At 49.1% G+C, this 12,557-nt stretch overlaps 1 protein-coding gene across 5 annotated transcripts in view; it reads right to left on the bottom strand.

Annotated features, from left to right (window-relative positions):
* Positions 1 to 12,557, bottom strand: part of LOC117348179 (golgin subfamily A member 6-like protein 6) — a 101,111-nt gene that overhangs the window by 52,195 nt on the left and 36,359 nt on the right. For all 5 annotated transcript variants that reach the window (XM_033919904.1, XM_033919902.1, XM_033919906.1 and 2 more), the window contains 3 exons: positions 12,129 to 12,367; positions 10,975 to 11,191; positions 4,812 to 4,891 (listed from right to left, as the gene is read on the bottom strand). In XM_033919904.1, coding sequence (XP_033775795.1) covers positions 4,812 to 4,891; positions 10,975 to 11,191; positions 12,129 to 12,367 — 536 coding nt within the window. The remainder of the gene's footprint in view (positions 1 to 4,811; positions 4,892 to 10,974; positions 11,192 to 12,128; positions 12,368 to 12,557) is intronic.

The raw sequence follows: 12,557 nt of genomic DNA on the forward strand, positions 1-12,557 counted from the left end.
CACTGAACTGGTTCACACACTGAGTGGTGTTGTGCCTGCGTAGTTGTTTTGGGATCTCTTCTAATGGTTTGTCAGTATCTCCTTGTGGTCCAAGGAAGGAAACTTTGTTAACCTTAGCATTGACCTTCAGAATATATTTGTGTGGCATTAGGCTATGTAGTGATCGAAAGAAAAAAACAGACCTTTGCACATTTTTGCACTATATGGTGGGTGTATGAGGAGATTCACATTTCCTGCACAGCTAAGTCCTTGTGAAGTTACCTTGTTCTTTCTGTATTTGACATCTAGCAAGGTGTTTGTTTGGAAGGAAAGATTTAAGTTATGGTAAAAGCAGATAGCGTTGCTGGTTTTAAAAAGGTTTGGACAAATTCCTGGAGGAAAAGTCCATAGTCTGTTATTAAGACATGGGGGAAGCGTCTGCTTGCCCTGGATCCATAGCATGGAATGTTTGCTATTCTTTGGGTTTTGACCAGGTATTAGTGACCTGGATTGGCTACCATGAGAATGGGCTACTGGGCATGATGGACCATTGGACTGACCCAGTTAGGCTATTCTTATGTTATGTTCTCATCTGTAGGGGCCTTTGTTTTCACTTCTTATTTTAATGTATTTTTTATCTGTAGGGGCCTTTGTTTTCACTTCTTATTTTAATGTATTTTTTTCTGGAAACTTATCAGTGTTTTTTATAATGGGAACAAAAATGGAAGAGAATTACCGTAATGTGTGTGGAATGGGGGGGGGGGGGGTTAACTACCATAATTTCTTCAGCTAAATTTCTTCAATCCACCTCAACCAGACATAGGAGAACTCACGCACCATTCACACACCCTCCAACCAAACACGTGAAAAGAAAAAAAACTGTTCATTCTTATAAACAACCGTATAACTTTTAATCTAGAGTTAGTGAGTATGAATTCAGCAACAAGAACAGAAATTACATGTTCATTCTTATAAACTATAACATTAACCGGTAGATCAAACGAAGTATCGAGGACAAAATAATCTAAATACAGTTACCGTAATTACGGTAAAGTTGTAAATAAACAAAGTTTACAGGTTTATTCAGTCATCATCATCACAGTCATCTGAATCCTTGAATCCATCAAAATCCGAATTGTCATCATCGTCATTAAATAAACTGAGCACGGCCTGCAGACGATCCTCGTTTATTTCCGAAGTGATATCGTCATCATCGTCATCATCATCATCGCTGATATCCATGTTGTTGCCTCCTTCCGCTGCACTGGTAGTACCCGTAGTGTCACTGGTTTCATAAACAATGCCCGCTTTTCTAAATCCGTTTCGAATGGTATCTGGTGTTATTTTGTCCCATGCTGAAGCCACCCACTTGCAGACTTCTGTGAAAGTTGCCTGCTTCAGCCGCCCCGCGGGTGTGTATTCGTGCGTGCCGCTCTGCATCCACTCCTCCCACTCCTTTCTAATAAAAGTCTTGAATGGATGATTCACTGCGATGTCAAGTGGTTGCAGCTTACATGTCAGGCCTCCAGGTATCACAGCGATGTGGGCACGAGTAGAATTAATGTAGGCCTGAACATTTTTTTTTTTTGTGGGCAGCCATGGCATCAAAAATTAACAAGGATTTTTTTGCAAAGAATCCACCCTGTCTTGCCCTAAAGCATTTATCTACCCACAATCTCATTACGTCGCAGTCCATCCATCCCTTCTTGTTGCAGTGCACAACCACACTGGTGGGCAGCTTTTCACGGGGCACAGTGACCCTTTTGAAAATGAGCATGGGCTTTAACTTAACCCCGCTAGCTGAGCAACCAAGAACGACTGTAAAACACGTTCTTTCATGCCCAGTTGTGGTGATGGCAACAGATTTAGTACCTGTGGGGGCTATGGTTCTTGTTGCTGGAATGTCGAATGCCATTGGAATTTCATCCATGTTGATGACGTCCTTTGCAGTGATGCCAAGTTCAGATATTTCTTTGGCGACAAAGTCACAGAAATCAATCAATTTTTGCTGCCAGTCATCTGGAAGTCGCTGGCCAACAGTTGTTCTCAATCTAACTGATAGTCCGTTCCTTTTCATAAATTTTGAGATCCATGTGAAGCCAGCTTTGAAGTCGGGTATTCCTCTTCCATTGGCAAGTAGTTTTGCCTTCATCTGAATCGCAACAGTAGAGACTGATTGATTTTGCTCCCTTCTCGCCAGAATCCACTGCTTCAAGTCATCCTCCAGCTGAGGCCATTTTGGTTTGGCCCCACGATGTGCCCGTTTTCGCGGATTGCATTTCTCCAGTTCCTTCTTATCTTTTCTCCATTCACGCACCGATGTTTCTCCAACATCGAACTCTCTCGCTGCGGCCCGGTTGCCTATTTCCTCAGCTTTCGCAACGACTTGAAGCTTAAAGTCCGCTGTATATGACTTTCGTCTCATTCCTGCCATTATGGCGGTAAATTTAAATTTAATTGATAAACTCTACTACCGGGTAGATATATGCAGAATACCAATCTGAAGAGATCAAATTAAAATGTGGGCTCTACATGCAGCATTAATCTTTTATAGGCTTACCCAAAGGCTGAGATGCTGTTGTATAGTCAAAATAGTATTCACTGGGCAAATTACAAGGCCAGGTAGAGGGGGGCCATAGCCACGTGGTGAAAAGCACACCGCCAGAAAAACCGCCTTGGTGACAGGTCAAAAGCGCGCCCCCACAACCCGGCGCAGAAAACTAAGCAGCAAGCATGCTCAGACCATTGCGCATGCTTACAGAGCTGGGAGCAGGGCAGGGCGGGCGAAAGGAGAGTCGGGGCAGCGCACGGAGAGTCGGGGCAGCGCACGGAAAGTCGGGGCAGCCAGAGGAGAGTCGGGGCAGCCAGAGAAGAGTCGGGGCAGTGAACGGAAAGTCAGGGCGGGAGAACGGAGAGTCGGGGCAACCAGAAGAGAGTCGGGGCAGCGAACGGAGAGTCGGGGCAGCCAGAGGAGAGTCGGGGCAGTGAACGGAAAGTCGGGGCGGGTGAAAGGAGAGTCGGGGCAACCAGAGGAGAGTCGGGGCAGCGAATGGAAAGTCAGGGCAGCCAGAGGAGAGTCGGGGCAGTGAACGGAAAGTCGGGGCAGGTGAACGGAGAGTCGGGGCAGCCAGAGGAGAATCGGGGCAGCGAACGGAGAGTCGGGGCAGCGAACGGAAAGTCAGGGCAGCCAGAGGAGAGTCGGGGCAGCCAGAGGAGAGTCAGGGCAGCGAACGGAAAGTCGGGGCAGGTGAACGGAGAGTCGGGGCAGCCAGAGGAGAGTTGGGGCAGCGAACGGAAAGTCAGGGCAGCCAGAGGAGAGTCGGGGCAGCCAGAGGAGAGTCGGGGGCAGCGAACGGAAAGTCGGGGCAGGTGAACGGAGAGTCGGGGCAGCAAGAGGAGAGTCGGGGCAGCGAACGGAGAGTCGGGGCAGTGAACAGAAAGTCAGGGCAGCCAGAGGAGAGTCAGGGCAGCCAGAGGAGAGTCGGGGCGGCATGCGCGGTATACCCGTGAGCGCGGTATATAAAAATTTCTTTACATAAATTTGTGTTTTCCGCGCGCTATACCCGTGTGCGCGTTTTACACGGGTGCGCGTTATCTACGTGAAAATACGGTAGATGTCCAGGGAGCCCTCTCCAAACAGGTGGCTGTAGACTAGAGAAAGACACGGTGTCAAAATTCATCACCATTCCCGTCCCTGCGGATAACCGCGGGAAACCATCTTCATGTCATTCTTTAAGGAAAGAGGGAAGAATCAGAGTATGAATGGCCACAACCACTGACCCGCAAGCTTTGCTTTGAAGAATGCTGGTGTAGAAGGACTGAGGTTGAAACAGACACTACAGAATGACAGTCTCTGGTATACAGAGCAGATATTGTGATGTCATAATGCCTCATTTCACCAGTGTCTAAGAACCAATCACATCAGTGATGTCACAATGGCTTCATTATCATTGGCTCACATAAGCACAGCCACTGACTCGCAAGCTTTGCTTTGAAGAATGCTGGTGTAGAAGGACTGAGGTTGAAATAGACACTAGAAAATGACATGGGATTATTTCCCGCGGTTATCCGCGGGGGCGGGGACGGTGATGAATTTTGTCACCGTGTCATTCTCTACTGTAGACTACGAGTTATTTAAAAGCTCCAGGGATCCTGTTCATTATAGTTGCACCACAGCTCACTGGCAGCCTGACCTCTGAAGAGGCACACTTCGCTGGTGCCACAGAAGGCTGCCCATCTAGCCTGCTCCTTACAACAGTCTAAGGGTAAATCTACGTATAACTGGGCACTTTTTTAAATGCATAAATGTACAAAGTACTAGCATTTTCACAGATATGTGTACAATTACATGTGTCCGAGATAGCATGGAGTCTAAAAACACACTGGTAAGTGGCATAGAATGTAAATACAAGGGGAGGGCATTTACATAAATGAAGCATGGAAGGGGCATGGGCAGAGCTTCCACTTGCACACTGAGCTTACAGAATATTGTCAGCTGTGTATATTTTTGGCTTTTGTGCACATGAATGTAGTGATGTCAGGTCTATGACTAGTGCAGCTACACCTGTGTACATGTAGACGCACCAATGCTAGGTTATAACAGCATTTTAGAATGCCAATTGCTCAGACACCATTATAAACAGGCATCAAGGTACATATAAGGAATTGCCCACTTATAGAACTGGCCCTTCTAAGGGTAATTTTGAAAATCCTTTCCGCAGATTAAACATTGCTTCACCTGCGGAAATGGGCTTTTATAAACTTGCCCAATATGCGAGTAAACTCAAAAGTTGTTTCCTGTTTTCATGGTTGAGAATGGGAATTTTGCCCACCTCTGTACGACGGCTCTCAGCTCAGACAGCTCCTCTGCATCAGCCTGAAGCATCTCGCAGTCCTCTAGGAGCTCCATGTTCTGAAAGACAGAAACAGATTTGGACCTCTGGTATTCAATGTATGGCTCCTTCAGAACAGCAAGAGGGGAGACTTCCGGTGACGTCACCACCCTGAATGGCGGGTTAGAGCCGGAGCTCTGATCCTCGAGCGAACGTTCCCCCGATCAGGAGCAGGCAAGCCGCGGTAGCGAGCGGGGTACCCGGTGAGCAGTGCGAGTGCAGCGGAGCGGCTTCAGAATATGCCGTCTAAAAAGAAACCCGACGAAGGGAGACCGCACGAGAAGGCGCCAGAAAAGAGCGGCCTGCGTCAGTCGCGCGGAGCCTCGTGCGCGTCCCAGCGTGAGTCCGGGGAGAGCGGGTCCGATGAAGAGTCGGAGAGGGGGTCTTCTCCGAGACTGCGGAGAATGGAATCATCATCCGCAGCTGTGACTAAAGCAGACCTCCAGCAATGGGTCTGCGACATTAAGCAGGAAGTTGCTGGAGTCAAAGGGAAAATCCGGGATGCAGTGAAAGAAATCAAGAGGGACATAGCCGACCTCATGGGGAGAGTGGAGGAGACTGAAAGGAGAATGGGGGAGCAGGAGGAGGTGGTACAAAATTTGAGTGGGGCATTTGAGGCAGCCCAAAAGGACTGGCAGGACTGTTACCACCGGGTGGAGGATTTGGAAAACCGGTCCCGCCGGAATAATGTCCGCATCCGCGGTGTACCAGAATCGGCGAATTTTGCAGATGCGGTGAAGGTGGTGCAGGAGATATATCACTCTCTCTTCTCCCTGGCTGACGACGGCGGAGAGCCCAATGGGGTCTTGAAAGTGGATCGGGCTCATCGCACACTGGGACCCAAGCGAGATGACTATCCAAGGGACATTATTGCATGTCTCCACAATTATGCAGACAAGGAGCGGATGGTGCGCAAGGCCCGTGATCTGGGGTCGTTTGAGTGGAAGACCCATAAAGTGGAGGTGTTTCAGGACCTTTCTGCTATTACTTTGCAACGCAGGAGAGAGTTTCGCCCGATCGTGATGATCCTGAAGCAGAACAACCTCAGATATAGATGGCTGTTCCCCTTTGGGCTCCTTTTCACTATCAACGGTGTCCATAAGAAAGTGACCACTGTAGCGGAGGCTGGCAAACTGTTGCGGAAGGAGGGGATCCTTACTGGAGAGGTCCTGATGTCGGACCGGCAAGGGACCCAGCAGTCAGAGAAATTTCGCTGGAGAGAGCGGGTGACCAGGTCCCGAAAGCCGGGTGCTGGTGGTCGAGCGGTGGAGGAACCATGTGGAAGAGGCGGAGCGGGACCTTCCAATGGCACTGGCGAGTGAGCGGTGGCGAGTGAACGATGGCGGATCCTGCTTGGCTGCACTTGGACAATTGGGACTGTCAATGCCTTGACTGGGCAGATGTGTGGCTGGGACTGTGTGGGGGGTTGGATGTGAGGGGCTTTCTTCATGGGGGTGAGTGTGAGAGGGTGCCTATGGGAGTGAGACTGAGGATGAATGCTTGTTGGGGGGCTGGGGAGGGGAGGGGGAATGGATGAGGGGTTCATGAGCTGGGGGGGGGTCACCCGGAGTCATGGAAGGGCTGAGGAGCAGGTGGATATGGGTAGGGTTGGGAGGGGGGTGGGGCTGGTGGGGGGTGGGGATAGGGGGATGGGTAGGTGACAGCATGGGCTTTTGGATCTGGAGTGGGGGGAAGGGGAAGAGAGATGCAGGGTGTGGGGCAGGATTCTTGGGTCATGGGACCTGATTCTTTGAGATTGGGCAGTTTCAATGTTAAGGGCCTCAATATGCCACGTAAACGCCAGCTTTTGTTGAAGGAGTTGAAAAGGCTGCGTATTGATATCAGCTTCATTCAGGAAACGCATTTTGTGCGTCCTGGGGAGAAGCTGGTACAGTATAGAGAATATCCGGGAAGGGTCTGGGCCTCTAATAGGATAGAAAGGAAAAAGGCAGGGGTGGGCATTTTGTTTGCTAAACGTCTTAAGATCGTGCCTGAACGGGAATGGAGGGATGAGCGGGGGCGCTGGGTGATTTGGGTGGGGCAGATAAATGGGGAGGTAGTCACCCTGGTGAATGTATATGCCCCGAATTCTAAACAGGGTTCTTTTTTCGATGAGGTATTGGCCAAGGTACTGCAGGTTAAAAAGGGGTCGGTGATTGTGGGAGGGGATTTTAATTTAGTTATGGATCCCAGGTGGGACTCTACGGGGGTTGGAGGGGACCGGCTTAAGTCCGATAGGAAACGCCTTAAACACTTGGTTGACGTACTCAATATTGTAGATGGGTGGAGATCTCAGCATTGCATGGATAAAGATTATACGTACTATTCCCCTGTTCATGGGGTCTATACTAGAATTGACATGCTGTATCTGGATAAGGGATGGGGGGGTAGACTAATGGGGTCCTCCATTGGGGACATTGGCTGGTCAGATCATGCTCCCATTTGGATGGATGTGCGATGGGGAGCTTCGAGAGTAGGGGATCACTACTGGAGATTGAATGATAGTTTATTGAAAGATCCGCAGATGGTCCGCAAGGTGGAACAGGTTATTGAGGACTTTTTGGAGCATAATAATGTTGATTCCTACTCTCCGATAACAATATGGGAAAGTTTGAAGGCCGTACTGCGGGGGGAGCTTATTTCTATGGCCGCTCATAAAAAGAGGCTTCAATTGCAAAAGGAACGGAGTCTGAGAGAGACTTTACGTCAACTGGTAGATCAACATAAGAGGGGCCAGGGGGGAGCTCCCCTTGGGCTTCGGATAAGGGAAGTTCGGGCGGAATTGGGGAAGATGGAGGATGAGGAGATTCAATTCAATCTTGAACGTCTTCGTTTAAGGTTCTTTGAATCTGGTAATAGAGCGGGGAAATTGCTGGCTCATCGTCTGCGCCTGCAGCAGACGCAGTCTAATATTATGGCTATTAAGGATGGCTCGGGACAAACATTGACAGCTGAGGGGGCTATTCATGCACGATTTCGTGAATTCTATCAGCAGCTTTATACGCCAGAGAGTCAGGGGTCGGGGGAAGAAATTGGGAAGTATCTTCAGGATTTGGGCTTGGCATCCCTTACGGCCTGTGAAGCGCAGGGGCTGGATGAGGACATTACGCTGGAGGAGGTACATACTGTGATTAGACAATTGAGACCGGGGAAATCACCGGGCTTAGATGGGTTCACGGGGTTGTTTTATAAGAAGATGTCTACATTGGTGGCTCCGTTGTTGGTGCGGTTATACAATAATCTGAGAGAGGGAGCCCAATTGCCCTTTTATATGCGGCTGGCTGGGATCACGATTTTACCAAAGCCAGGGAAGGATGCCACTCAGTGTGGGAGCTACAGGCCTATCTCACTGTTGGGTATTGATACCAAAATTCTGGCTCGAGTGCTGGCTGATCGTTTATCCCCTCACATGCCGACACTTATTCACCCAGATCAGGTGGGATTCATAGGGGGAAGGCAGGCGGCAGATGGAATCCGCAAAGTCTTGAATTTGATTTGGCAGGCCCGACGCAGTGGAGGTCCTTGGGTAGCAGTGGCGGTGGATGCCGAGAAGGCCTTTGACCGCGTGGATTGGCGTTTTCTGGAGGCAGTTCTTCACCATGTAGGTCTGGGGGCCAGATATGTGTCTTGGATTCTGTCTTTGTATAACGGACCTCTGGCGTGTGTGAAAATTAATGGGGTATACTCTGCTCCTTTTGAGCTCAGGCGGGGAACGAGACAGGGTTGTCCGCTCTCACCTTTGCTTTTTGCTCTGGTGATTGAGCCTCTTGCGCAAAAGATCCGACTAGCCTCTGGGGTGAAGGGCGTACGGGTTCAAGGGGGTGAGCATAAATTGTCCTTATTTGCTGACGATATTTTAGCAATTGTGGAGGGCTCGGCGGAGTCCCTTAGATCCCTTCAGGATCTTATGACAGACTATGGGGCTTTATCAGGCTTTAAAGCCAATATGACAAAAACGGAGATCCTTAATATATCGGTCCCGGTAGTGGATATTCCGGGTATTCAGAGGGTGGTGCCCTTTCGATGGGTTAAGGGCCCTATACGATATCTGGGTATTCAGTTGGGGGTGGATTGGACATCCCTATTCCAGCTTAACTATATTCCTTTGGTAGCATCCCTAGCTAGGGATATGGATCGGTGGGCCTCATTATATGTGTCTTGGATGGGGCGCATGGAGGTTATTAGGATGTTGGTACTGCCAAAGTTCTTGTATTTTTTTCAGGTTTTACCTATTGAGGTCCCTAGACAGTATCTTCTCCGATGGCAGCGGAACCTTTTACGATTCGTGTGGGGAGGTAGACGACCCAGGGTGGCTCAATGGGCCATGTTCAAGTTTAAAGCGGAAGGGGGTCTGGGACTCCCCCATTTGGAGCATTACTACCGCGCGGCTCAACTCCGAGCGGGAGTGGAGTGGCATGCGCCATCTTTGAAGTTGTGGGTGCAGGTAGAGCAGGGAGTTTTGAGTGGCTCGGGTGGGGCTCGTACCCTAGGGTCGCTTATGTGGGGGGACTTGGGGGCACGGGAGTTGGGAAGCATTTCTAACCCGTTTACTAATTGGACAATGAGGGTGTGGAAGGGAGAGGTGGGCAAACTCTTGGGTCGTAGTAAGGGGTTACATCATTTACCATTGTGCACTGCCTCTGATTTTGTACCGGGCAGAGATGGGGGGATATTTGTGCGGTGGGCAAGGAAAGGGTTGCAGTACTTTGGCCAATTTATAGAGGGAGAGTCCATTCGTGCTTTTCCAGAGATCCAAAAGCTTTATCAGCTTGATTCTAAGGACCTCTTCCCGTATCTACAAGTGAAAAGTTATTTGCAGAAGGCTAAAAGGGCAGATGTTGCAGCTTATAGCTGTTCTGACTTTGAGCAGCTTTTGGGGTCCCCAGTGCGTAGAGGTTGCATTTCGCTGCTGTATAAATGGGTGCATCAGGATAAAGGCCGGAAGCCTGCGTATTTACTGGCTTGGGAAGGGGACTTGGGGCAGGTGTTTGAGGCATCTCTGTGGGAAACTATTTCGTATAGGATACATCATTTAGCTGTGGCCCCTATGTTGGTGGAGAATGCGCTTAAAATGCTGGTGCGCTGGTATCTCACTCCAGTGACTCTGAGCAAGATGTCCGCCACGGGCACAGCCTTCTGTTGGAGGGGATGTGGGCAGCGGGGAACATTCTTTCATATGTGGTGGAGTTGCCCCTCCATTCAAGACTTCTGGAGCCAGGTGTTTAAGTATGTGGGGGCTCTCCTTCAAGTGCCTCTCGCGAAAAGAGCTGAGGTGGCCTTGTTGGGGTTTCCCTCTGGAGGGGTAGATGACACCCAGGATAGATTGGTGCGCTTGGCTTTTACAGCGGCTAGGCTGACTGTGGCTCAACACTGGCGCAGTAATGCTTCACCTACTTTGGCTCTGGTGCGAGAGAAATTGGGATGGGTGTGTGAGAAATATCGGCTATCGGCCCTGTTGACTAGAAAATGGCAGCAATATCACGATATTTGGGGGAGATACCTGGCAATGGAAGGTTTGGGGATGAATAGTTCTGTTGTCAGCTGAGTTATTGGCTTCGGCCGGAGGGGTTTTGTGGGGGTGTGTCTTCTTGGGGTTCTTACTGGGGGTCTGTGACCTTAGGACCACTTCTTTTCTGATTTTTCTACTTTTCCTCACGGTGGGATGTAATTGTGCCTATTGGTGGCGTTCTTGGGTTTTTGGGGGGGAGCAGGGGGCTGTCACTAGGGGGGGGAGGGGGTGGGGGGGTGACATCAGGAGATTTGTTGATTTGCAGATTGCCTGCCTGTATTGTAGTTGGATATTCCTGATGTTTTGCTGAGATGTTTTTCTCTTGTTATAAATAAACAGTTACAAAAAAAAAAAGAACAGCAAGAGGGAACAGAAGAGTATGAATCACATGTGTGCAGAACGCAATGGGAAACTGGTTCTGGAAAACGTGAGAGGACAGTGCAGAAGGATAGAGATGTGCAGGGATTATGTATAGTAGTGAAAGTGTCTGGGGTAAAATGTTCATGGAGCAGAATGGAAAGCACTAAGGAATGCACTGGAACAGGGTAAGTTGGGGGGGGGGGGAGGGAACAGGAGTTTACAGCAACATCACACCTTTGCTGAAACACTCTGGTGCTGCAACAGTGCTTTCTCCAGCTCATCCTCCTTAGTTTTCAGGTCCACAGCTGCCTGTTGCCATCGGTCCTTCCAATACTGAGAAACATGTTGCTGCTCCTGCAGCTGGGAAGCCAGCGTATCCTGCATTTGCCCTACTGCAGCCTCCAATTCCACACAGTGGTTCTGTAGGGCCTCTTTCTCCTCCTGCAATGCCCTAAAACATTAGAGATAGAAGGAAACATCAGTTCAGCTTCCTGTCAGAAGAGACGCCACATGCGCTATGCGCAATGTGAGACTAGAGACTGGGCCAGATGCTCAGAAGCTCATGTCCACATAGCGGAACTGCTATTTGGGTGAGGACTCAGTCTAGACCAGAAATGGGCAACTCTGGTCCTCGAGGGCCGGAATCCAGTCGGGTTTTCAGGATTTCCCCCAATGAATATGCATTGAAAGCAGTGCATGCAAATAGATCTCATGCATATTCATTGGGGAAACCCTAAAAACCCAACTGAATTCCGGCCCTCAAGGACCAGAGTTGCCCATGTCTGGTCTAGACTGAGTCCTCACCCAAATATCAGTTCCGCTATCTGGACATGAGCTTCTGAGTATCTGGCCCAGTCTCTAGTCTCACATTGCGGCCCTCGAGGAGGGACTTTGACACCCCTGAGCTAGAGTGAGGTGGACTTTCCATACTCTGCCCTGGCAATATGAATAGTTGGTAATATCCAGCCGCTATCCAGATAGCTATGTGGATAAAGTAGGGATAGCAAAAAGACTGTCTAGACTAGAGCTATTTCCATAATGGCTGAAAATCACTATTATTCACGTAGCTAGCAATAATACCATCAAATCTATATATTCAGCACCACTGCTTCTGTGGGCAGCAGTGTATAATATAAGAAATGGGCACGATAAATATCACATCTGGAGTTTAAAATAAATGCAATCATTTTATCTGAATATACTAATTGAATTATTGACAGACTACCTCCTCCTTATGAGCTTTGACTTTTGTCATGAGTTATGTGTTTTCTTCTGTCTCAAATCCTAGACGTCCCCTTATCCATGTTTTACAACACTCCTAGGTAGCAGCCTCCTATCCCTTCTCACTCCCTCACATCACCTTATTTCCTCTATCCCAGTGGTTTTACCGAAGTTTTCTGGAGCTCTCATGCAGGACCTGCATTTTGTCCCCTTGACTTTTAGCATCTCCTTCCATGGCAGACATCAGCAATTCCTTCTCGCCGAGCAGCTGAGTACGCTCCGTCTCCAGGGCTGCGATTTGATTGGTAAAGATCTTCTTTTCGGCCTCCAGATGATGAAGCTGCGTGAGGGAGGCCTCCAGTTTCTGGCTGGACTGACCTAGCTCAGATGAAAGCTTCTCATTGACCTAATGAGAAACAAGAGATAGCACTCACCTCAGAGCAAGTAAACTAGAACTCCAAACAACTGGCATAGCCATGATTAAAATCCAACTCAGACCCAACAGGTTCATGGCACTGGCAATGTACTGTGGATTTCTAGAAGAAAAGTCCATAAGTCATTATTACGATATTAGAAAAATCTACTACTTTTCCCTG

The sequence above is a fragment of the Geotrypetes seraphini genome, chromosome 14, assembly GCF_902459505.1.
Source record: "Geotrypetes seraphini chromosome 14, aGeoSer1.1, whole genome shotgun sequence".
NCBI classification, from domain to species: Eukaryota; Metazoa; Chordata; class Amphibia; order Gymnophiona; family Dermophiidae; genus Geotrypetes; species Geotrypetes seraphini.